Source organism: Scyliorhinus torazame, chromosome 7 (genome assembly GCF_047496885.1).
Source record: "Scyliorhinus torazame isolate Kashiwa2021f chromosome 7, sScyTor2.1, whole genome shotgun sequence".
NCBI lineage: Eukaryota > Metazoa > Chordata > Chondrichthyes > Carcharhiniformes > Scyliorhinidae > Scyliorhinus > Scyliorhinus torazame.
The window spans coordinates 12,732,405-12,758,534 of NC_092713.1; the positions used below are offsets into that span (position 1 = coordinate 12,732,405).

General features: G+C 43.9%; 1 protein-coding gene across 1 annotated transcript; it reads left to right on the forward strand.

Moving 5' to 3' along the window:
• Positions 1 to 311: 311 nt before the first annotated feature.
• On the forward strand, positions 312 to 25,904 carry LOC140426036 (vitellogenin-like). Its single transcript, XM_072510335.1, has 35 exons — positions 312 to 366; positions 457 to 480; positions 570 to 721; positions 1,746 to 1,997; positions 2,087 to 2,248; positions 2,462 to 2,610; positions 2,753 to 2,900; positions 3,351 to 3,508; positions 4,429 to 4,594; positions 10,811 to 10,936; positions 11,022 to 11,240; positions 12,257 to 12,474; positions 12,570 to 12,667; positions 12,901 to 13,025; positions 13,136 to 13,237; positions 13,341 to 13,460; positions 13,540 to 13,711; positions 14,050 to 14,134; positions 14,284 to 14,469; positions 14,950 to 15,100; positions 15,322 to 15,544; positions 16,740 to 16,894; positions 18,138 to 18,446; positions 19,673 to 19,726; positions 20,013 to 20,159; positions 20,269 to 20,481; positions 20,589 to 20,731; positions 20,823 to 20,961; positions 21,055 to 21,184; positions 21,708 to 21,900; positions 22,843 to 22,934; positions 24,083 to 24,174; positions 24,261 to 24,411; positions 24,513 to 24,674; positions 25,610 to 25,904. Exons 1-35 carry the CDS (start codon positions 327 to 329, stop codon positions 25,714 to 25,716), a joined length of 5,163 nt encoding a protein of 1,720 aa, XP_072366436.1. The 5' UTR covers positions 312 to 326; the 3' UTR covers positions 25,717 to 25,904.
• The last annotated feature ends 226 nt before the right edge of the window (positions 25,905 to 26,130 follow it).

The window sequence follows — 26,130 nt, forward strand, 5'->3', positions numbered from 1 at the left end:
ACAAACATGTCAAACCGCTTCATAAGTGAATTTTAATACATTTAAAGATTTCTTTCAACAAATATATCTCATGATTAATTAACAAAATCTGTCTGTGCTTGTTACGTTTACAAAGACAATGAAAGGCTTGTAGTTCATATAAAATTAGAAAAGATGCAATTTGCCTTTGGAAATTATTTGGACCAAGCAATGTTATGCCAAAACCTTGAACTTTGATATTGATAAAAGGTAGATTATTCAGCAAAGTGATGATTCCAAGTGGTCACCTGATATAGACCTACTGGCTATATATTTGGAGTCCAATGCAAACTGAATTCAGATTCAACATGAAGGCTCTTATCTTCTTGTTGGCTCTCGCCTGTGCGGGTAAGTCGAGACATTGAAGATTTTCCCCATATTTTTAAAATCAAGTCTTTGAACATTTTGTGCTCACTTTTATTTCTTCTTCATTTCCAGGGAGTGACCATGTCAAAAGATACAGTATGTATATTTCTTCTTCTTCAAACACTGTGAAACTTTAATTTTGTATTCTGCAATTTGATAACCCTTTGTTATTCTAATTTGCACAGATCCCATCTTTTCTCAAAATCAGTTACATATTTACAAGTACGATGGTGTGATTCTGACTGGGCTGCCGGAGAAAGGCTTGAACAGAGCTGGTATCAGAATAACCAGCAGAGTGAGAATCAGAGGTCTAGGATCAAATCAGTACCTTCTACAAGTAAGCACATTTATGGACTTTTCTGCAATAATTGTTCAAACAATTATTCACACTCAAAGGAGTGTGTTGGTTTTGTAAGCCATGAGAGTGAGTTTTACACAAAAACAGAAGAATAAGTTTCTATCTTCAGATTAGCCCTGAACTTCTTACACAGTGGTTTAGAACTCAATACTATCAACAGTGAGTTTGTGGCTATAACATTATAATTCCCTTGACGTTAGGGGTGAGAAGTGGAAGTGGGGAGATAGGGACACGTACCACTGCCACAAGTGTTTACACCCTCGCTTTCCAGATCCCAGCCATGCAGAGGAACAAAGCAAACCTGTTCCTCTCCCTCAGGAAGTGAAAGCGACAACAGTATGTTCCTCTGGAAATTCTTCTCTTCAAGAAATCAATTGAAACAGGAACACGTTGGTCCAAATGAAGAATGTAGTGATTCACCACCTTAGTGGAGTATCTCTAATCAAGTGCATGAGGGAGAAAGGCACAGGGTATATACCAATAAGGTTAGATGATAGAAGGTTAGAAGATGTTAGAGTGGAGAATCAACAGCAGCACAGAACTAGTTTGCCCAAATGACCCATTGTGACGCTTTAATTATTGTGCATATGTGTTTAAAAGCTGTGGTCTCTGCTGGGATTGATAGATACCAGACATCGTCATATCCACATTTTGGCTGGATTACTGTTCAGGTTGAAAGTTGTCACTACATTGACAATGCATTGACAGGGGGCCCAAGGAAATCATTTTTGAGCAATTGCTAAACCTAGCTTGGCACCAGACTGGATCTGTCCTCCATGTCCTGCCAATGCAGCAATGCAAGAGATCAGGCAAAATGCATAAGATTCAGACTTGAAGGATTGGAGAATGCTGGTTTAACTGTAAAACTGGAGACAATTATTGGCATCTGATGTCAAAATAAAAAGAAAGAAAAATCTAATTGTCCCATTAAACAAGACCGTGGGGGGTGAGCAATGTAATGGCATGCACACTGCTTTCATTGCCTGTTATATTTTAATCTCAGCTTGAAAATCCTCAACTCCAAGAGCTTAATGGAATTTGGCCCAAAGACCCGTTTTCCTCACTCCGCAAGTTGACGGAAAGGTGGACTCCACTCCTGACCAGACCTGTGAAATTTGAGTACACAGATGGCCGAGTGGGAAATATCTTTACCTCTGAAAATGTACCTGAAGATGTCTTGAACATCCACAGAGGAATCCTGAACATTTTGCAAATCACCATCAAGAAATCCCAAAATTTCTACGATTTACAAGAGGTACTTTTGCTTTTCTTGTTTACAGAATGAATACTTCATTGACTTTTGCTTCCTGTGTCTCACTCAATAACTCAAATGTAATTGTTTAGGCTGGAATTGAAGGAATCTGCCATGCAAGGTATATAGTTCAAGAGGACAAGAGAAAGGAACGGCTGATCATAACAAAAGCCAAAGACTTGACCAACTGCCAGGAGAGGGTTCTGAAGCAAACTGGTATAGTCTACACTCAACTCTGCCCTTCCTGTCAGCAGGTATACTTCTCATCATCAATTCCATCTCAAATTATTCCAAGTTAGTTGACAATAACATTCGGATCATTGTAGATTCAGATTAATTGCCCCAGCCTAAATAAAATGCATTCATTTCCAAGGTGGGTTGGGTTGTTGGACACTGGATATTGTTTTCTGTAACTATCAATAGAACTACACAGATTGGTAACCATGGTGATGTTTTCCTATCATTAGAGAGGCAGGAATATTCGTGCATCAGCTGCTTCCACCATTGTCCTGAAACCCACCGCACTTGGTGCAATTATTCAGGAAGCTAGAGTTCGAGAAGTGCATCAGTTTACACCTTTCCATGAACTTGATGGAACTATTCGATTGGAGGCAAGGTAAAGATTTGGATGTTGTGCCAATAATTATCTTTTTTCGAATCATTCTCATTACTTCTTCCATTCTATTTCTTAACTGTTTGACTTTCTTTCATTCTCACATTGGTCCTGGGTTACCTCTGATGAACATTTTCCATTACAGACAAAGTCTTATCTTGGAGAAGATCACAACAGCGCAGATGGAACAAATACCAGACATGCAAAATCGACGAAGTTTGCAATACCGCAGTGAGAGAAATGTTCTCCAGCAGCCATTCAGACTGCTGAAGGACCAAAATGTGATCACCCAGGTGAATATATTTTTACTTTTTTTTTCAAACCATTCATGGAATGTGTGGACTCCGGTAAAGCCAGAATTTATTGCCAGCCTCTAACTGCTCTTGAGAAGGACCCAGAAAAAGTGAAGGAATGGTGAAATGGTTTCAAGTCATGATGTTGTCTGGCTTCAAGGGGATGTTGCCATGTGCCTGCTATCATTGTTCTGGGTTGTAGAGATTGCGGATTTGCAAGGTGCTATCGAAGGAGTCTCAGTGTGTTGCTGCAATGTATCCTGTAGATACTACACACTGCTGCCACTGTGAGACCCTGGAGGGGATGAGAAGGTCAAAACTGCTCAATGAGTTGTCAAAGTGGCTGCTCTGTTTTGGATGGTATTGGGTTTCTGGAGTATTGTTGAAGTTGCATTCACAAAGGCAATTCTTTTCCGTAATTTCATGGAGTTTCTTCCTTTTCCTGCATAGATAAAAGATACCTTGAATCACATGGCTCAGCACAATGCGCAGGATGTCCATGCCGATGCACCAGCTAGACTCATGCAGCTTGTGCAGCTGCTCCGTGTAGCTCCACACAGAGCCTTTTCTGAAATTTGGAGCTGGGCTAAGACTCAACCTGAACCAAGGTACCTTCACAAAAGAGCATAAAGATTACATTTGAAGTTGAAAGTTTTCGCTAAATAGACCTGCTTTGCTCCCGTTTACTGATGGGAAGTTTTCTCCTGATGGTTGGCCTGCCTGTGAGCGGTCATTGAATAAAATGAAATGAAAAAATTAAAATTGCTTATTGTCACAAGTAGGCTTCAATGAAGTTACTGTGAAAAGACCCTAGTCACCACATTCTGGCGCCTGTTCGGGGGGGCTGGTACGGGAATTGAATCCGCGCTGCTGGCCTGCTTTAAAAGCCAGCTATTTAGCCCTGTGCTAAACCAGCCCCTCGAGATTCTCTTCCTTCCGCCATCATCACGATATTTACTTGGTTCTGCAGTTGGATATGGCTCGTTAAGCTGGGCAATGGGTCAGTTGACTAATGGCTCTGACACCAGGGAGTTTCTGCTCCCAAGTTGTATAATCCATGATGGTCAGAATCTTTTTCTCTATGCGGAATAATGTTCCATGAGGCAACTCTCAAACCAGACAAAGAGGATGAGAGAGCTGGTGTGGGATTTGGGAATGTTTTGCCAGTTCAATGACAATTCCGCCTCCTCAGATGGAGTTAGTCAATGTTGGATCTTCCACATTACATTGGTGATGGATTAATGAGCTCCCGCACAATTTCCCGCCAATGAAGATGTAGACCAATCTATTATCGGGCTTGGTGTTTGGTGCAGTCCTATTCATTCATTCTTGGGGAATGTGATGTGTCACAAGTTCAGCATTTGATTACTCATCCTAGTTACTCTGGAAGAGCGGTGGTGAGTTTCATCTTGACCTGGTGCAATCTAAATGGTGAAGGTGCCGCAGTGTTAGGAATACCAGGATTGTGATATTAATGTGGCGCCTGGAATGGGAATGACTGGAAACTGACTTTGTCTCCTCATTCTAGGCGCTGGCTCCTTGAGGCTATTCCTGCCATCGGGACGATAGAAAGTTTGAAATTCATCAAGAGCAGAATTCAAGAAAGTGAAACACTCCGCTCGGAAATTCTTCAGGCTTTAATTCTAGCATTGCACCAAGTCAAAACCGACCGAGATGTTCTAACTACAGCCAGGGTGAGTTTTCACTGAATCTACCCTTTGTTTCAGAGTAAAATGAATTCCATTCCTGGATTGTGGAGATCTCTGGCTAGAAAAGCCTTTACCGCCCATACTAGGAAACCAGAGAACCAACGAAACGTTACGGTGCACAAAGAGGCCATTCAGCCCATCGAGGTTGGCGTGGTCCAAAAAGAGAAAAAAGAAACTGACCACTCATTTTAATTCAATTTCCCTGGTCAGTAGCCTCGCAGATTCCATCATTCAAGGTGCAGATCCAGGGACCTTTTCAATGAGCTGTGTCTTTCAATCACCAATTGGAGCAGTGAATTCCAGATGCCCAGGACCCTCTGGGAGTAAACGCTTTTCTTCAGGACCCCCTAATTGTTCCATCAATCCTATTAATAACCAACATATTAATGATTTAGTTGAGGGTTAGAATTATATCTCCAAATTTGCAGATGACACAAAGCTGGGTGGGAGGGTGAGCTGTGAGGAGGATGCAGAGATCCTTCAATGTGATTTGGACAAGTTGAGTGAGTGGGTGAATGAATGACAGATGTTGTATAAATTGAAAAAATGCAAGGTAATCCAGTTTGGCAGCAAAAACAGGAAGGCAGATTATTATCTGAATGGTCTTAAATTAGGAGAGGAGAATGCTCAATAATACCTGGGTGCCCTCGTACACCAGTCACTGAAGTTAAGCGTGCAGGTGCAACAAGTGGTAAAGAAGGCCTTCATAGCGAGAGGATTTGAGTACATGAGCAGGAATGCCTTGCTGCAACTTTAGAAGGCCTTGTTGAGGCCACATCAGGTATGCTTTCAGGAAGCAGTTAGATATAGCACCTGGGCTGTAGGAGTTCAAAGGATCTGGGCAAATGCGGCATTAGGCTATTGAGTTGGATGATCTACGATGTTCATAATGAATGGTGGAGCAGGCTCGAAGGGCCAAAAGGCCTACTCCTCTCCTATTTTCTGTCTGGGAACAGACCTCTCAGCTCGGCATCAATTTTGATGTTTTAGAACATAGAACATAGAACGATACAGCGCAGTACAGGCCCTTCGGCCCACGATGTTGCACCGAAACAAAAGCCATCTAACCTACACTATACCATTATCATCCATATGTTTATCCAATAAACTTTTAAATGCCCTCAATGTTGGCGAGTTCACTACTGTAGCACGTAGGGCATTCCACGGCCTCACTACTCTTTGCGTAAAGAACCTACCCCTGACCTCTGTCCTATATCTATTACCCTTCAGTTTAAGGCTATGTCCCCTCGTGCTGGCCATTTCCATCCGCGGGAGAAGGCTCTTACTGTCCACCCTATCTAACCCACTGATCATTTTGTATGCCTCTATTAAGTCTCCTCTTAACCTTCTTCTCTCTAACGAAAACAACCTCAAGTCCATCAGCCTTTCCTCATAAGATTTTCCCTCCATACCAGGCAACATCCTGGTAAATCTCCTCTGCACCCGTTCCAAAGCCTCCACGTCCTTCCTATAATGCGGTGACCAGAACTGTACGCAATACTCCAAATGCGGCCGTACCAGAGTTCTGTACAGCTGCAACATGACCTCCTGACTCCGGAACTCAATCCCTCTACCAATAAAGGCCAACACTCCATAGGCCTTCTTCACCACCCTATCAACCTGGGTGGCAACTTTCAGGGATCTATGTACATGGACACCTAGATCCCTCTGCTCATCCACACTTTCAAGAACTTTTCCATTAGCCAAATATTCCACATTCCTGTTTTTCCTTCCAAAGTGAATCACCTCACACTTCTCTACATTAAACTCCATTTGCCACCTCTCAGCCCAGCACTGCAGCTTATCTATATCCCTCTGTAACCTGCTACTTCCTTCCACACTATCGACAACACCACCGACTTTAGTATCGTCTGCAAATTTACTCACCCACCCTTCTGCGCCTTCCTCTAGGTCATTGATAAAAATGACAAACAGCAACGGCCCCAGAACAGATCCTTGTGGTACTCCACTTGTGACAGAACTCCATTCTGAACATTTCCCATCAACCACCACCCTCTGTCTTCTTTCAGCTAGCCAATTTCTGATCCACATCTCTAAATCACCCTCAATCCCCAGCCTCCGTATTTTCTGCAATAGCCTACCGTGGGGAACCTTATCAAACGCTTTGCTGAAATCCATATACACCACATCAGCTGCTCTACCCTCGTCTACCTGTTCAGTCACCTTCTCAAAGAACTCGATAAGGTTTGTGAGGCATGACCTACCCTTCACAAAGCCATGCTGACTATCCCTGATCATATTATTCCTATCTAGATGATTATAAATCTTGTCTCTTATAATCCCCTCCAAGACTTTACCCACTACAGACGTGAGGCTCACCTCACCGGTCTATAGTTGCCGGGGTTGTCTCTGCTCCCCTTTTTGAACAAAGGGACCACATTTGCTATCCTCCAGTCGTCTGGCACTATTCCTGTATCCAATGATGACATAAAAATCAAAGCCAATGGTCCAGCAATCTCTTCCCTGGCCTCCCAGAGAATCCTAGGATAAATCCCATCAGGTCCCGGGGACTTATCTATTTTCAGCCTGTCCAGAATTGCCAACACCTCTTCCCTACGTACCTCAATGCCATCTAATCTATTTACCTGGAGCTCAGCATTCTCCTCCACAACATTATCTTTTTCCTGAGTGAATACTGACGAAAAATATTCATTTAGTATCTCGCCTATCTCTTCAGACTCTATACACAACTTCCCATCCCTGTCCTTGACTGGTCCTACTCTTTCCCTAGTCATTCGCTTATTCCTGACATACCTATAGAAAGCTTTTGGGTTTTCCTTGATCCTTCCTGCCAAATACTTCTCATGTCCCCTCCTTGCTCGTCTTAGCTCTCTCTTTAGATCCTTCCTCGCTACCTTGTAACTATCCATCGCCCCAACTGAAACTTCACACCTCATCTTCACATAGGCCTCCTTCTTCCTCTTAACAAGAGATTCCACTTCTTTGGTAAACCACGGTTCCCTCGCTCGGCACCTTCCTCCCTGCCTGACCGGTACATACTTATCAAGAACACGCAGTAGCTGATCCTTGAACAAGCTCCACTTATCCAGTGTGTCCAACACTTGCAGCCTACTTCTCCACCTTATCCCCCCCAAGTCACGTCTAATGGCATCATAATTTCCCTTCCCCCAGCTATAACTCTTGCCCTGCGGTGTATACTTATCCCTTTCCATCCTTAACGTAAACGTCACCGAATTGTGGTCACTGTCCCCAAAGTGCTCACCTACCTCCAAATCCCACACCTGGCCTGGTTCATTACCCAAAACCAAATCCAATGTGGACTCGCCTCTTGTTGGCCTGTCAACAAACTGTGTCAGGAAACCCTCCTGCACACACTGTACAAAAAAACGACCCATCTAATGCACTCGAACTATATCTTTTCCAGTCAATATTTGGAAAGTTAAAGTCTCCCATAATAACTACCCTGTTACTTTCGCTCTTATCCAGGATCATCCTCGCCATCCTTTCCTCTACATCCCTAGAACTATTTGGAGGCCTATAGAAGACTCCCAACAGTGTGACCTCTCCTTTCATGTTTCTAACCTCAGCCCATACTACCTCGGAAGATGAGTCCCCATCTAGCATCCTCTCCGCCACCGTAATACTGCTCTTCACTAGCAGCGCCACACCTCCCCCTCTTTTGCCTCCTTCTCTGAGCTTACTAAAACACCTAAACCCCAGAACCTGCAACATCCATTCCTGTCCCTGCTCTATCCATGTCTCCGAAATGGCCACAACATCGAAGTCCCAGGTACCAACCCATGCTGCCAGTTCCCCTACCTTATTTCGTATACTCCTGGCATTGAAGTAGACACACTTCAAACCACCTACCTGAACACTGGCCCCCTCCTGCGACGTCAAATCTGAGCTCCTGACCTCTATACTCTCATTCTCCCTTACCCTAAAACTACAATCCAGGTTCCCATGCCCTTGCTGCATTAGTTTAAACCCCCCCAAAGAGCACTAACAAATCTCCCCCCCCAGGATATTTGTGCCCCGCAGGTTCAGATGTAGACCATCCTGTCTGTAGAGGTCCCACCTTCCCCAGAAAGAGCCCCAGTTATCCAGAAATCTGAATCCCTCCCACCTGCACCATCCCTGTAGCCACGTGTTTAATTGCTCTCTCTCCCTATTCCTCATCTCACTATCACGTGGCACGGGCAACAACCCAGAGATAACAACTCTGTTTGTTCTAGTTCTGAGCTTCCATCCTAGCTCCCTGAAAGCCTGCCTGACATCCTTATCCCCTTTCCTACCTATGTCGTTAGTGCCAATGTGGACCACGACTTGGGGCTGCTCCCCCTCCCCCTTAAGGACCCGGAAAACACGATCCGAGACATCACGTACCCTTGCACCTGGGAGGCAACATACCAAACGTGAGTCTCTCACGCTCCCACAAAATCTCCTATCTGTGCCCCTGACTATAGAGTCCCCAATTACTAATGCTCTGCTCCTCTCCCCCCTTCCCTTCTGAGCAACAGGGACAGACTCTGTGCCAGAGGCCCGTACCCCATGGCTTACCCCTGGTAAGTCGTCCCCCCCACAAGTATCCAAAGCGGTATACTTGTTTCTCAGGGGAACGACCGCAGGGGATCCCTGCACTGACTGTTTTTTCCCCGTCCCTCTTACAGTTACCCATCTATCTCCAATCTTTGGTGTAACTAATTCCCTGAAGCTGCTATCTATGACCCCCTCTGCCTCCTGAATGATCCGAAGTTCTTCCAACTCCAGCTCCAGTTCCCTAACTCGGTCTTGGAGGAGCTGGAGATGGCAGCACTTCCTGCAGGTAAAATCAGCAGGGACACTAACGGCATCTCTCACCTCAAACATCCTGCAGGAGGAACATTGCACTCCCTTCCCTGCCATTCCTCTAACTTTCTACCAAGATCTGGCTGACAACTAAATTAAATTTTTATATAAAAAAAAAAATTATTAATAACAATAATAAAATATGGTACTTACCTCACACCAAAGGGTTTTATTATTAGGTTAGAGGAGGAGGGTGGGTGGGAGACACTACACGTGTAGTGTCTCGGGTTTCCTCTCCACCAGAATTTATTGGTGAGGGTCTTCCCAGAAGTCCGCGGGTCGACTTCCTGTTCCCACCTTAAACACTAGAATTTAAAAAACAATTTAAAGGAGAAACTTACCTCCCAGAAATCACTTCCGCACTGCCCCCGCTGAAATGGACTAGCCTGCTCCGCTCCTGCTGAAATCGACTTGGCCTGCAAGGTAAGTAAGTTGTTAATCTGTACTCACCTCACCACAGACAGCGACCTTTTAAATGGTCCCCTCTGCCTCGCAACCCCCGCGCTTTTTCAAAATTCCCGCGCTGATTCCAAGGTCCCAGCTCACACTCCCGAACTCAACAGCTGACCTGCAAGGTAAGCAAGTTAATCTGTACTCACCTCACCACAGACAGCGACCTTTTAAATGGTGCCCTCTGCCTCGCAGCCCCCGCGCTTTTTCAAAGTTCCCGCGCTGATTCTAAGGTCCCAGCTCTCACTCCCGAACTCAACAGCTGACCTGCAAGGTAAGCAAGTTAATCTGTACTCACCTCACCACAGACAGCGACCTTTTAAATGGTCCCCTCTGCCTCGCAGCCCCCGCGCTTTTTCAAAATTCCCGCGCTGATTCTAAGGTCCCAGCTCTCACTCCCGAACTCAACAGCTGACCTGCAAGGTAAGCAAGTTAATCTGTACTCACCTCACCACAGACAGCGACCTTTTAAATGGTCCCCTCTGCCTCGCAGCCCCCGCGCTTTTTCAAAATTCCCGCGCTGATTCTAAGGTCACAGCTCTCACTCCCGAACTCAGGTTTTGACGTCAAAACTTGGTTTTGACGTCACCAATTGATGGAGCCTTTCACACACAACCAGAATGGCGTGTGGCTGGAATGGCCAATGGGTCAAAGGGGTTGTGAAAAGCAGGATTCCTTCTCCAAAAGAAACACACTGAAGATTTCACAAAAATCTGACAATGTCATGGTCACTTTCAGAATACACAATTGTTAAATTAATTTCATATCGTGCAATCCGTGGGAATTTGAAGTAAATTCTCTGGATTACGTGTCCTTTACTAGAAACACTGATGGAATCTATTTCCCAAGCACGTTTCCACTTTCACCAGGGTGACCTTTGCTCAGTGAATATAAAACTTCTCATTTGCTTTCTCTGTGCAGGAAATCATGGAGCTTGACCAAGTGAAACGTTGTCAACTTACTCGCAAACTTACAATTCTTGCATATGGTTCCATGATCTTCAGAAACTATGCAGAGAAGCCAGTTTGTCCCGAAGAGATACTGAAAGTAAGTTGCTCCTCATCCCTCTGTCTGCCCTGTGTGCCTGTGTTTGTGACTTCTGCGCATGTCCTAACTGAGCCTTGTCTTCCAGCCCATCCACAGCTTACTCAGCGACGCCGGCAACCGTCCCAATGATGAGGACATCGTTTTGGGCCTCAAAGCGATCGGCAATGCGGGACAGCCGGCCAGCATCAAGAATATCGTCAAACTATTGCCTGGATTCGGCACGGCGGCTGCCAATCTGCCACTGAAAGTCCGGGTTGATGCTATCATGGCGCTGCGCAACATCGCCAGGAAAGACCCACGGACTGTACGAGAACCTGCTGTTTGTTTTCCTTCTCATTTGATGTCAAATTGATTTCGGTTTCAGGTTATTTCTGAAACTGACCACAGTTAACATGTTAAATCATTCATTCAAAATTCGACAATTCGACACAGGGAGGGCGACACAATAATGGGTGGCATCCCAGTCCACAAATGTTCAGGATATGTGGATTGGCCACACTAAATTGTCCCTTAATGTCCATGGATTTGCTGCTTAGGTGAGATTACAGGGTTACTGGGATAGGACGGGGGGAGTGAGCCGAGTTTGGATGCTCTTTCAGAGGGTCGGTGCAGACTGAATGTGACAGTCTGCACTGTCAGGATTCTATGCTCGCCCCAGATTGAATGGAATCCAATTCAGCAGCTTGATACTCGAGCCAAAGTCTATTTCCACCTGGGACTGGATTTGTTTATTTTCACATGTACCGAGCTACAGTGAAAAGTATTTTTCTGCGAGCAGCTCAAACAGTTCATTCAGTACATGAAAATAAAAGAAAAAGAAAATAGGTAATAGGGCAACACAAGGTGCACAATGTAAACACATAGACACCGGCATCGGGTGAAGCAAACAGGAGTGCCGTCTTAATCAGGTCAGTCCATAAGGGGGTCATTTAGGAGTCTGGTAATAGTGCGGAAGAAGTTGTTTTTGAGTCTGTTCGTGCGTGTTCTCAGACTTTTGTACCTCCTGCCCGGTGGAAGAAGTTGGAAGAGTGAGTAAGCCGGGTGGGTGGGGTCTTTGATTATGCTGCCCGCTTTCCCCGGCAGCGGGAGGTGTAGATCGAGTCAATGGATGGGAGGCAGGTTCGTGTGACTGGCTGTGTTCACGATGCTCTGAAGTTTCTTGCGGTCTTGGGCCGAGCAGTTGCCATACCAGGCTGTGATGCAGCCAGATAGGATGCTTTCTATGGTGCATCTGTAAAAGTTGGTAAGAGTCAATGTGGACATGCCGCTCCATTCCGCTTTCCCACTGTTAAACTATTCTTTCTAATCTTCTGTCACAAGGTACAACGTATTGCTGTACAGACATTCCTCAACCGAAAGAATCATCCCGAGGAGCGAATGGTGGCCTGTGCAGTACTGTTCGCGACCAAGCCACCCCTGACTTTAGTCTCCATGGTGGCGAACTCACTGCTAACCGAGACCAGCCTGCAGGTGGCCAGCTTCACCCATTCGCACATCAGGGCTCTGTCTAGAAGTTCTCTTCCATCCATCAATTCGCTGTAAGTAGACGGACTTGCCTCTCTGCGATTCCAGCTCATTCTCGGGTCAGTCAGTATTAACTGCCAGTGTTTGATAAATGTCTTGCTTCTCACAGGGCTGCTGCCTGCAATCTCGCACTCAACATCTTAAGTCCCAAACTTGAGCAACTTGGTCATCGCTTCAGCAAAGTTTACCGTGTGGACACATTTATGTGTAAGTATGGTGCCCCCAGGCCAGGGGAGGGGGTGTTAGCAATGGCTTTAACACCTTCTAACAATGACAGAAATAACATTTAATTATTTAACTGGAATAGGTGTATTACCTTTGAATTTTTCCCTTTAAAATAGACAATAATGTGTTTAGATTGTACAGCTATGCTGATACAATTACTGTTTTGAGAGAATATACAGACATCCTTGTCTAATTGTTCTATCCTTGTGATGTAGACCGGATGATGGCGGGAGCTTCTGCTAAACTCCTGCTGTTTAAGAATTCCGGCAGTATCATTCCCACAGCACTGCTGGCCAAGGTCAGAGGTCATGCCCTGGGAGGCTCATCGGATCTGATAGAGGTAATGTTCCACTGGACTGAACCAAGGAACCCCACACGCTTGTGAAGCTATCACTCCAGTTCATTGTGCAGACAGTTCTTTCTCACACTGTTTCTTTCTCATCGATAAAGGTTGGCTTACGAGCAGAAGGTCTCCAGGAGATCCTGATGAAAGAACGAGCACCAGATCTCAGGAAAACTGAGAGTAAATCTATTCGACGCATCCTAAGCAAGGTGAGAGCAGTTCAACATGGCAGCTCATAAACAAGTAGATTCTCTGCTCTCATGTGGTTCAGTGAGAATTGTGTATTGATTCCTGATACTTCCTCTTCTCCAGTTTATCAATTGGAAGGAATTGCCAGAAGAGACACCTTTGGCTTCAGCATACTTGAAAATTTTTGGACAAGAGTTAGCTTTCGCTCAACTGAGAAAGGAAGACCTTGATGCAATTAGACAGGTACTGAACCAATCAGTAAAATAATATATTGATGAACTGACGCCAGAGTGGTCAGTGATTTGTATATTTGCTTTTCCAGAGAATGTCGAGCCCAATAGACAGCTACATGAAAAAGCTTAATGAGGGAGTTACCTTCCATCCATCCAAGGCGCTGGTGGCAGCTGAGATGCGACAGGTTGTACCGACAGTGGTTGGTCTGCCAATGGAACTGAGCATCATTTCATCCGCTGTAGCAGTGTCCAATATCAGAGGTGAGAGTCTGAACGGATAATTAAACTCAAGACTGAAGTTTGCCTTCAGTTTGGGGAGTAACTGGCCAAGATGGTGGAATGTGTACAGGTCCTTCCCCACCTCTGACAATGTGAAATGGTGTTTCCTCTTCATGCTTCAGCCTTGTCACAAATTGACACAGATTACAGCTGATAAGAGTTCAGTGTCAGCCAAGCTCAGTGGCATGTGGAGTAATGTTAGAACCTTGGTAGAGAATAGAACCATAGAGTAATGTAGCACAGAGATAGGCCATCTATGAAATACATCACACACTGTGGATTCAACAAAGTCAGGATTTTCTTTCTCATTCTCCAAACAGTTGACCTTCGCTCCGACTCTCCCATTGGTAAACTTCCTCGGCTGCTCACTTCCAGGATTCAGCTGAATGCTCGCCTCAACCCAAGGTAGACACGTCAAGCTCTTTTGTTTACAGAACCATAAATAGTGTCACTGGAATATATCTTGACACGAATGATTATTGACTGCAGTGATTTATTCTGTTTCATATTCTTCCCGGGTCGGTGTATTGCTAATGCTTTCTGTAATGTTGCAGCGTGTCCATACACACCAGAGTCTTCATGGGAATAAATATGCCTCAGATCCAGTCAGGCGTGGAACTCCGAGCAAATGTCCGTTCAATTATCCCCGTGGGCATAACTGCAAAGATAAACTTAAAAGAGGGAAATTTCAGGATTGACACTTCCCCAGCCGATAAGGAGAACAGGATTTTATCCATGATGTAAGTAGACTACTTGAACAGCGTGAACCAGGTTAATAGGCTCAAACAGGTTGATATTAAGAAGGAGGATGTGCTGGAAATTTTGAAAAGCATCAGGATAGATAAGTCCCCTGGGCCAGACAGGATATACCCAAGGTTTCTACGGGAAGTGAGGGAGAAGATTGCTGCGTCGTTGGCAATGATCTTTGCGTCCTCACTCTCCACTGGAGTAGGACCGGATGATTGGAGGGAGGCAAATCTGGTTCCCCTGTTCAAGAAAGGGAATAGGGAAATCTCTGGGAATTAACAGGCACATGGACAGCAGTAAATTGAAGGGGTGTAGGTTAGGTTGATCTTAGATTAGGATAAATGGTCGGCACAACATCTTGGGCCGAAGAGCCTGTGCTGTGCTGTACTGTTCTATGTTCTCTTGTTTGATGACCTGATAATAATTTGAGATTTGATTTCCTGATATTTCCTAACACAATATTCAATGTGCAGTTCCCAGGTGTATGCGGTTTCAAGAAATGTGGAAAATCTGTCTGCGGAAAAAATAACCCCAATTTTACCTTCCACTCCGGAAAGTCGAATTTCCAGACAACGCTTCAGGTCTTCATCCCGGTCATCCCGTGCAGCCAGCGCGAGAATTGCCGTAAGTCCCAATTGCTGCCAGTAACCTCATCAAACAGGCCATCCATTCAGGATTGCCTCGGAGCTGCTCATTCGCTTCATTTGTATTCAATGTTAATTCTCTTTTTCTGATCACCTGACACTAGCTCATTCTGCGTTCATCACTCCCGGCATGTGGCAGTTCCAATGACATCTTGCTGCTCCTGTCTCACCACCATGTCCCATTTCCTCCTGTCTCTACAGACACATCTGTCTCCAGAAACACTGTCTGACCAAGTGCCATGCTCCGAGGACGAACAGAGGCCACGCGTTCCCAATCGCTCATCCTATCGCTCCTGTGCAGAGGCAACAAAATTCGGCGTCAAAGCTTGTGTGGACGTCAGGATGGAGAACGCTCTTTCCTTCAAACATAGTCCATTGTACCGGCTGATGGGAGAACATACTTTGAACGTCTCGATTGCACCAGGTACAAACATGAGAAAGCACTTCCCCAACAGGCTCGGTGGATTGGCCATGTCAAATCGCCCCTCAGTGCCCAATGTTTAGGTGGGGTTACGGTGACGGGGCAGGGGGTATGGACTCAGGCAGTGTGCTCTTGCAGAGGGTCGGTGCAGACTCATTGAGCCAAATGGCCTCTTTCTGCACTCTAGTGATTCTATGGATAGCTAATGAAGCCTGACAACATAACTGAATCAAAACTGAATTATGCATAAAATAATACCAGCATTGAATTCCGGAAATACAACTGGAAGAAACCGCCTTGTCATCAACACCTTGCTTGTTGAGGTGCGGCTATTGGATGGGTCCAATTAACTGGTCTACTCATTATCATGTTGAGTCTCTGTCGATTTGATAAGAGAGAGGACACAGCAATATCGTGCCCACTTACAGCTGACCAGAGATCCAACAGGAATTCAACTGGGATTGTAATTGTCCTTTTGTGGTCAATGGTCCTTGTTCTTTCTCCTAAATTGATGCTCAAAGAGAGAAGGCCTCCCAAGAACAACCCTGGCACAGCTTGTCAATTTCACTTTCTGTCACTTACAGGACTGTGCCGTCACAGGTCAGGTTGTTAACTTGACCTCTAACCAGCAGGATTGTCAACAGTAACCAGATTAACATTGAATGGGTTAGAGGTGTGATAGCCGTTGTTTAAAAAGAGCCAGGTGATCAGTCAGTATACAGTATAAATTGAAACCTTCTGCCCTTAAAACACACCTTCTGGCCCTCTGCAAATCACTATTAATGGGTAAATGGTCCTAACCAGGTGCGGTGCTGATTTTCAGTACTTTATTGAGACACTCAGTACCTGTCCATGATGAAGAAAGGTCAGACATGCTGAATGTTAAGCGATATTGCTGTCTTGAGGACTCGGTGGAGATTGCTCCTGAGTGAATAACCATCAGTGGGCTAGAGAGATGGTTTATAATGCAGAACAAGGCCAGCAGCGCGGGTCGAATTCCCGTACCGGCTGAGAATTCTGAATTCTCCCTCCGTTCGCCCGAACAGGCGCCGGAATGTGGCGACTAGGGGCTTTTCACAGCAACTTCATTGCAGTGTTAATGTAAGCCTACATGTGATAATAAAAAGATTATTATTTATTTATTTAACATCTCTTGTTGCAAGTGCTGCTCAATTAATGAGAAACCGTTTATTTCTAGTGACCTCGGACCCAGAAATTGAAAAGATTGTGCTGGAAATACAAGCAGGATCCAGAGCATCTTCCAAACTGATGCGACTTGCAGACAAAGAGTTAGGACCAGACAGAATCCGCAGCAGTGCCGAAAGACTGCGATTGATGAGACAAAGCTCCCTGGTACCTTCTCATTAATATATGTAGTGAAATATCACATTGCACCGATCACAGAATCCTGGAACGCTAAGATACCGTTAGTTAGGAAATCTGAAGCAAAGACATTCCCAATCACTCTCAAAATCTGAGCAAACAGTTAATGGTTCAAGTCCATATCATTTCTTCAGAGATAGAATGAAATAATCTCTGTTTCTCTCTCTGCTGATGCTCCCTGACCTGTTGAGCGTTTACACAATTTTCTGCTTTAATTTGGGATTTTCAGTATTTTGCGTTCATGAAATTCTCCAATAGTTCAGTAGCAGAGAAACAAAGTATTTTGCGACATTGGAAAGGGTAATTGTCTGTGTACCAGTTCCGGATAGAAGAAAGAATTACACTAAATAATTGTCATCATGATCGCTAGTATGGCAGGCTAGGTAGAAATGGCCCACTCTTCCCTCAACCCCCTGTTATGGGCGAGGCATTTTCAGAACCCCAAAATGTATCATGGAGTTCAACCAACCTCTCCCTTTAATGGATTTGTTGCTTTTCCGAGCACACGGCTTTTCCCCTAAGTGTGGAATTACAATTATGGACACGTGGGTTTTTAAACACAAAACACTGTTTATTCCATGAACTCAACTTAACATCGTAAATAAACATTGGATCTCTTAACACCCCTTACTTCAAAGATAACTCAGAAAATATTGCAACAGTAAATACTTCCTTAAAATGTTTCTTCAAACTTATAAGAGACTTAACACCTTTAAACAGTACCACATCAGGTTAAAGGATATATATATTTTCTGTAGAATGGCAGAGATATATTAGCTTGGGTGACTTCAGCTCCAGCACCTTGCTTTCTTAATGCAGCTCTCTGGAAACCCACAGACACACCCACGCCGCTTTCTCAAACCTGGTTTTCCCCCTTCTAAGCAGGTCACAGCAAACCAGAACTTCTCAAGCTGCTGTCTCAAACTGGCTTTCTACTTTTAAACTGCTCACGGCAAAACAGCCAGGCACTTTTAAACTGCTCTCAGCAAAACCAGCCAGACACTTTTCTAACTAACTGCAAAACCAAACTAAACTGCAAAATGGCTGAACTGAGCTGAGCTCCACCCACTCTATGACATCACTGTTTTTTAAAGGTACATTGCTTAAACATCCATGTCTTAAAGGTATTCTCGCATGACACTCCTTTATCTGCTTTAACCTCCACAGTGAGCCATTTTTATATCAAAACCTTAAAATGCTGTTTTGTTCACAGCCTAGAATGCGCAACAGGACTTTGTCCAGTTCGAGCTCCAGCAGTTCCATGCAACAGTCAGGAAGACTCACCTCTCGAAGCAGTTCCCGTACAAGCAGTTCATCAGAATATAGTCAGCGGCGGCGAGATTCTAAAATAGTCCTTCCAAGTGGAAGAACAGTCAGCAGGAGGAGAGGCAGCATGAGGAGGAGGAGCAGCAGCAGCAGCAGCAGCAGCAGCTTGAGGAGCATCAGGAGGTCACAACAACAGATAACCAGACGGACCAGTGGGACTTTGCGCAGTGGCAGGATATTGAGCAGTCGGAGAGAGGTAACTGCTGTTATCAGTGCTGCCAATAATTTGATCTTCTTATGCTGCGGCTGGGGGAAAAACACTTTCCATTTGAGTTAAGGTCTCCCTTCTGCTTTAGCAAGGCACCAACTTCAAACCCATACCCCGTTCTGATATTTCCCCAACTTCCAAAGTTACTCTCTATGAATAGGATTGCCAGGAAAGCAATTTATTTCTCAAAAGAATTTTCCAGCCCAGACAGACAGATGTTCCTATGTTGATAAGATATCGGAGCAGAATTAGGCCACTCGGCCGATCGGGTCTGCTCCGCCATTCTATCATGGCTGATATGTTCCTCATCTGCGACCTACAATGTTACAGACCAAGAGTTGGATTGCAAAATCAGCCAGAGCATCGCCTCCCTACAACACATTACCTAAGAGCAGGAGTAGGCATAACCCTTCAACCCATTACCAATTAAATAATCGTCTAACTCTTGAAATTTACTCACTGTCCAACATCCAGCACACTCTTGAGTAGCGAATTCCACAGATTCACAACCCTTTGGGAGAAGTAGTTTTTCCTAAAATCTGTTTTAAATTTGCTACCTCTTATTCCAAGATTATTATCTCTTGTTTTAGAATGTCCCACAAGAGGAGGCATCAGCTCCACGCCTACTTTATTCATACCGTTTAGCATCTTGTATACCTCAATTAGGTCTCCCCTCATTCTCCTAAACTCCAGATAGTACAGGCCTAAACTGTTCAATCTCTCCTCATACGGCAAACTCCTCATCATTGGAATCAATATAGTGAACCTCCTCTGAACTGCCTCCAATGCCACTACATCTTTCCTCAAATAAGGGGACCAAAACTCTGCACAATACTCCAGGTGCAGCCTTATATAATCCCTTTTCTTCAAATGCCAACATTCCATTTGCCGTCCTTATTATCTGCTACACCTGCATGCTCATTTCCTGTGACTGATGCACAAGGACATCCAGATCCCGGAGCACCCCGAACTCTCCCCCCATTGAAATAATAAGTTGCCGTTCCATTTTGTGGACCAAGATGCACAACCTCACACTTGTCCACATTAAACTCCATCTGCCACATTTTGGCCCACTCTCCTAACGTATTTATATCTATTTGTAAGGTTCTTATTTCCAGTCTCCCTGCCAGGGCTGGATTTAAACTAGGTCACCTAAAATGATGGGCCAACTATTCGTAAATCATCTGATTCGGTATTTCAATCTCTTTTCACAGTCAATAAGCCACCAACTCCTGGAACTCGCGTTCAGGCCATTGCAAGACAGCCGGGTAAGATAACACTCTGCTCGCACAGTTAGCAATTCTTCTTCTGTGACATGGACATTATGTAACGTGTGTAAGCCATATTGCCTGCATCACATTTAATTATTTGTTTTCTAAGAATGTGCTGCTTAATACCTCTATAGAACATTAATCATACTGACATTGAAACGTTTACATTTTCATCAATAAATTGAAATAATAAACATCAAGTAACTCACATAGTCAAAGGGAAGTGCAATAATTTGCTCCCTGCGTATTGATTGTCATCAATTTGCACTTTGATGTTGCTTAGTACACAGTCCGAAAGCAGTCAGCACGAATTCTCTCTGCTTCAACACATCGCTCTGGCTCCAGCCGTATTACCAGGATAGGACGTCGTTCTGGCTCAAGGGCAAGTCGCGCCAGCCACGGTTCATCCATCCTTCGATCATCTGAGCAGGTCTGTCGAGTAGTCGCTGTAGGAATGGTCCCAGAGGTTTTCAATGTTTGGGGATTTTTCAGCCTAGGTGTTTATTTTATATAATCTGCATTTGTGTTTCAAACTGCAGCGCTATTTGATTAGCAGAGTGGGCCCACCTTCCCTGGTTGTCCTTCTTCGATCTCGAAGGACCGACGGCACACAGCGAGGCTACCAGGTGACTGGTTACGTGAAGATGGAAACTCGCCTGCCGAGGGTACACTTGCGCCTGGTGGAACTGGATGAGAAGAGCAATTGGAGAATCTGTGCCGATGCAGCAATGCCCAGCTCACACAAAGTCTTGGTAACGGCCAACTCTCCAATCACATGCCTGCTTGCTGTAGACATTCTGAAATGCCGACAGGTAAAGTATCGCTTTGTCTCACTGTCATTTCTTTTGACATTCTCTAGACACAAGTGAGATGGGGTGAAAACTGTGAGAAATACAAAGTTTCCGTCAGAGTGTCGAATGGTCAGCTTGCAACACACCCAGCAGTGAAGGTCAAAATGCAATGGTCCAGGATTCCTGAGAGTCTGAAATATAATGCAAAAATGTGAGTATTCTGCAAACATCATTGTCTCAGTCTATTCTTCACTGTCCCTTATCCACAATACTAAGATCCAAAACAATTGTTGTCCAATCAGGGTTGGAGACTATATACCAGGTTTGGGTTATGCGTTAGGATTGTCTCAAACCTACAGACGTAATCCATCTCGTCAGATTACAGCACTGGTGGCTCTAACATCCCCACGTACAATCGATACAATCATCAAACTGCCCAAGGTATTTCTTTACGATTGTGTCACTGTGATTTTTTTCACTCAATGTCACATTTGTGTGCCTGCAGAATCATGAATCTTTGATTTTCTCTTGCAGATGACAGCCTATTATCAGGGTTTGCAGCTCCCTGCATCATTGCCCATGCAAGCAATAAGTGTACGGGTGCAGCAGAAAGGATTCAGCACCATAGCTGACATTCCAGACATGGTTCTGGCAACCAACCAACGTAATTAAAATTTCAAGTATCTCCTCTCCAGATTTAGCTGCGATGAGTTGTAGTGAAAACTTGCCATTATTTTAAGTCGAATCTCACGCAGAGAAGTATTGAAGTCCTGCCTGATGTTTTATATTTGTTCACCAACATGAGATGCTCAGTGGGCCCATCAGCAATGTTGGAAATGCCTCCTTCCAGTCCATAGAATGCCCATTGATCCGCAGGATGTTGGAACCAATCACGTGATTGTTGTGTAATTCCAAATATCAAACAGCAGTCGAGCGAGTATTATTGGCGTAGTGATGACATTATTCTGGTCTTGCTCTGCCTCCGATTTTAACAAATCTTAATTTGCTTATTTTAAAAAGGTTAACCAATCCCTCAGAATAATGTCCAAAGGAAGAATGGCTGACCATGTTAGTTTGAATCTCATCAATTATCATTGCTAGGCCTATGTATCCTGGAAGTAAAAATGTTTGACCTGTATGTTGGCTATAAAGTCATTATTTGTAAATATTATTTGATTGTTCTGTAGGTCAGTGTACTGTAGAAAAGGATATTATTCAGTCCTTCGATGAAACCAAATTGAAACATACGCTCGCGAATAGGTGCTATTATGTCCTGACCCAAGATTGTTCACCATCCACAAGGTTCATATTGATGATGAGGCGTGCTGAAATTGATCAGAGCAAAAAGGAAATAAAATTAGTGCTGGCATCCAACAATACGTAAGTTACATTATCTTTGATCTCCAATAGCTTTCATGTATATTTCTGGAGAACGTGATTATTTCATTGAAGAGGGAGTAACTTTATCAGACTGGTGAATGGCAGCTTTTCTGATCATTTAATACATCTGATATTTGCATGCCTGCAGACTGGGATCCATTGAAAAATGTATCAATGGGCACAGGTGACCAGACTACTGCAGGCTCAATATTAGTGATGCCAAGAGGCTATAAGGACACCACACTGCTCATGAGAATCCAAATGTGTTATTAAAGCTGGAAGGGCTGGAAAGATTAGTTAAAATTCATTAGGTTAACCATGATCTGAACGTGAAAAATACCCCTGTTTACCGACCAATCATCTGATTTCCTCCCACAGCTCCCACATGAGCAGGTGAGGTGGATTGGCCATGCTAATATGCCCCTTTGTATCCAAAGGTTCGGTGGGGTTATAGGGATGGGGTGGGGGAGGGGGGGAGTTGGCCTGGATAGCGTATTCGTTCAGAGGTCGGTGCAGACTCAATAGGCGGAATAGCCTCCTTCTGCACTGTAGATATCCCACGGAATTCCATTGCAACAAGGACGATATTTCAAGGAATTTCATTGCTAATGAAACAATTTTGGAGTACCCGAGAATGGTGAAGATGCAAGATATTTGTTACTTTCTTTCTTTACTACCAGCATCATTTTTCTGGCAAAGGGGAGAGAGCGATTTCACAATGGTGAGTAACTGAGGTCACACTGCATCTTTAGAGGGCAGGACATTAATCAGGGGATTCCTTCAGGAGAGTAATCAGCAGGTTGGCGACAATGAAGGGATAACGTGGGAAAAAGTGAGGTTAATTATCTGATTGCATATTTTGCACCGCACACTTTACATTGTTCAATGCCACAGAACGTTTATAGCTACTTTAACAGAGTCTGTGTGTCTGCTTTGAAACAGGATCATTGAAGCAATTCCTACACAAAGTGGAACAAAGCTGTTGGTTAATGGTGTAGAACGAGATCCGAGCCAACAGATTCCAGAGGTCTCTGGTGAGTAAATCTTCTGCTCCTACATAGGGGCAGCATGGTAGCACAAGTGATTAGCACTGTGGCTTCACAGCGCCAGGGTCCCAGGTTCAATTCCCTGCTGGGTCACTGTCTGTGCGGAGTCTGCATGTTCCCCCGTGCCTGCATGGGTTTCCTCCGGGTGCTCCGGTTTCCTCCCAAAGACGTGCAGGTTAGGTGGATTGGCCATGATAAATTGCCCTTAGTGACCAAAAAGGTTAGGAGGGTTTAATGGGTTACGGGTATAAGGTGGAAGTGAGGGCTTAAGTGGGTCGGTGCAGACTCGTTGGACCGAATGGCCTCCTTCTGCACTGTATGTTCCATGTACTTATTTGCCTTGAATTTAAATTTCGGAAATATCACACTATATGTTTGCACTGTTCACTGTCATCATGAATTGCACTATTTAATATGATAGGCCATAAAAACATTAATTGACAAAGATTCTCGATAAGTTATTTACACACTGAGAGGTTGTTTCCGCTGGTTGGTGAGTCGAGAACATCAGGGCAAAGTTTCAGGATATGGGGTGTATTATTGAGCAGAGAGGTGAGGAGAAATTTCTTCATTCAAAGGGTTGTGAATTTTAGAATTCGTTACCCCAGAATAATTTGCATGCTCCACCGTTGATTATATTTAAGGCTGTGCTAGACATATTTTTGGGACTCTGAGGATATGGAAGTGGGAGAGAAAGTGCAGTTAAGGCCAATGATCAGGCATGAACATGTTGAATGGAGCAGGAGGCTTCAGTACTCATACTCTTCCTTCTGGAGTTCAAGAGGTAATGTAGACTTAGTATAAAAAATAGAAGTATGTTAATATGGAAGATGCCTGTGAACATGTTTCCCTGTATTAAACTCAGTTCCAAAATTAATAGCACAACCGATCGCTATGGATTTGATTTACAAAGAAAGTAGCATAATATACAGTCATCATCTGCTGACACACCTCTTCAGTCTATGAGTTCTTCTCCAATTCTTCACTCAATGTACAGTTCAGTCACATTCTAAAATAAAAGTATCCAGTTTACAATCATTTTGTAGCTTGAAATTTCTTGGCTTTCCCCATTATCTTAATATTGTCAGAAGATTGAAGTCGCTGATTGGAAAAATGGATATCTGTCCTGTTTTTAGGTATCAATGTTCAGCAGAAAGATGCCGGAATTATTTTAGAAGTAAGATCAATCGGTATTGAGCGACTGTTCTTTGATGGAAACCGAGTGGAGGTACCTCAGGCTATTGAACAAATTATAACTTTAAACATTAACTCTGAATGTAGCTGGTAAACTGATTCCTCCCCCTCTGCGTGTAGATTGAACTTGATCAGATGATAAGTAAGACATGTGGTATTTGTGGACAAAATAACGCTGAGAAAAAAATGATGAAACCAAATCAAGAGGAAGCCAGAGATGTTGAGGATCTTTTTGAATCATGGACATATCCAGGGCAAACCTGCGCAGATGGTAAGAGAATCGCCACTCATTTTCAATCATGTTCTGTCCCGAAACCATCATCCCATCTGCATTTGTCCCACTGTGATAAACTGTATTTTGTTAAATTTCAGACTGCAAAGTGAGACGAGAATTTGTGCCATTAGGAAAAGTCATTGAATTCGAAGGACTGGAATCCAGATGTTACTCAGTTGAACCAGTGCAACGGTGCCTGGAAGGATGTGCACCCATTGAAACACGCTCTCAGATTGTCAATTTCCACTGTGTGTCATCCAGTAAGTGTGCAGCACTAATGTATATACTTTACACATCAACAAAATGCAACCTTTACAGAGGATTGCACAGGATAAACAGATCAGAAAGGGGTTATTCCCCTGACTAGTCCAGCCTGTTTATGTTGCGCTCGAGCTTCTTCCCATCTTTTCTCATTTGAATCTGTTATTGTAATCCTATATTCCTCTCCCACTCTATGTTGGTTAGTTTCTATTAAATACATGTTCACTTTACACTTCACCAACCTCCTGTGCTGCCCAGTTCCATCTTCTTATATTGACCACCCCTCGATTTGGTGTCAAGTACATTAAGCAGTCAGGGAATACCATTTATGATTGCAAAGAGTGAATTTCTCTTGTTTCAGTGATTGTTGTTATCTGCAAAGATCACATATCCCCACAAACCTTGAGATCATGTCGGTGATAAAGAATCAAAGCTGTGATTATCACATAACTCATGATTTGATATTACCTGAACACACATTGAAGCAATATTTTACTATTCGGTGCATTGTACTTTTGCATTTAAATTCCACATGCCCAAACGTTTAATATTTATTCCATTGGTTTGGCTTCCCTCCCGACAGCTGCCTGCCGAATGTTCCCCTTGGTTACAGCTGGGTCCAAATCATTGTATGTTTTTAAGGTGATAGGTGTTGTTCTTGAGGACTAAAGATATCACAGGGTATGGGGGGAAAGCAGAAACGGGTTACTGAGTTGGATGATCACCAAGATCATAATGAATGGCTGAGCCGGCTCGAAGGGTCACATGGCCTCCTCCTGCTCCTATTTTCTGTAATACCTGATTCATTTTGCTTGAGATCCGCATTGACACTGATTAAAATAATATTTACAGACATCGGAGAAATGGTCACATTTTAAATATATTAGTGTTTTACACTGATTCTCCTCTAACGCTAACGTTTTTCTGTTAACAGATTTCACTGTGAATGACTATACAGTATTCAGTAGGAAGTCTCCGGACGTGCGCCACTCTGTGGATTCCCATAGTGACTGCATGTGCAGCCGGTGCGCTGAAGCGTGAAGACATCTGGCTATCTTGTCTTCAAGGAGGACACATGAGCTCTATATTCATTTGTGAATTTGAAATAATTTGTAAATTGTAAATTCCAGGGTTCACAAGATGAACTCAGAGCACTGTAAATTTAACATTCTGAAATGTTCTTTCAAATGCAACAATAAAGTTTTTATTTCTCAGCAAGTGCAAAACAAGTTGTTTGAGTCATTTTTGTGCTCGGTTCGAATTGAAGGATTAGGAAAGTATTCTGTCTGTTACAGTCTGTGAGCCTGGACTATTTTCCCATTTTTCCCTTCTCTTCCTCAAGCCGTGTCGGGGCTCACTGTCAACAAAAGACACCTTTTGTTTCCTTGACTCCAGTTCCAGGAAATTGTTGACTTTCCAACTTCCCTTCCTGGCCTCCCATATTAATGGTCTTTG

Bases quoted from the DNA above. Each gene is read 5' to 3' on its own strand.
- LOC140426036 (XM_072510335.1), top strand. From the start codon at position 327: ATGAAGGCTCTTATCTTCTTGTTGGCTCTCGCCTGTGCGG. The intron at 1,998-2,086 runs GTACTTTTGCTT...GTAATTGTTTAG, and splicing joins ATTTCTACGATTTACAAGAG to GCTGGAATTGAAGGAATCTG. The intron at 10,937-11,021 runs GTAAGTTGCTCC...CTTGTCTTCCAG, and splicing joins GTCCCGAAGAGATACTGAAA to CCCATCCACAGCTTACTCAG.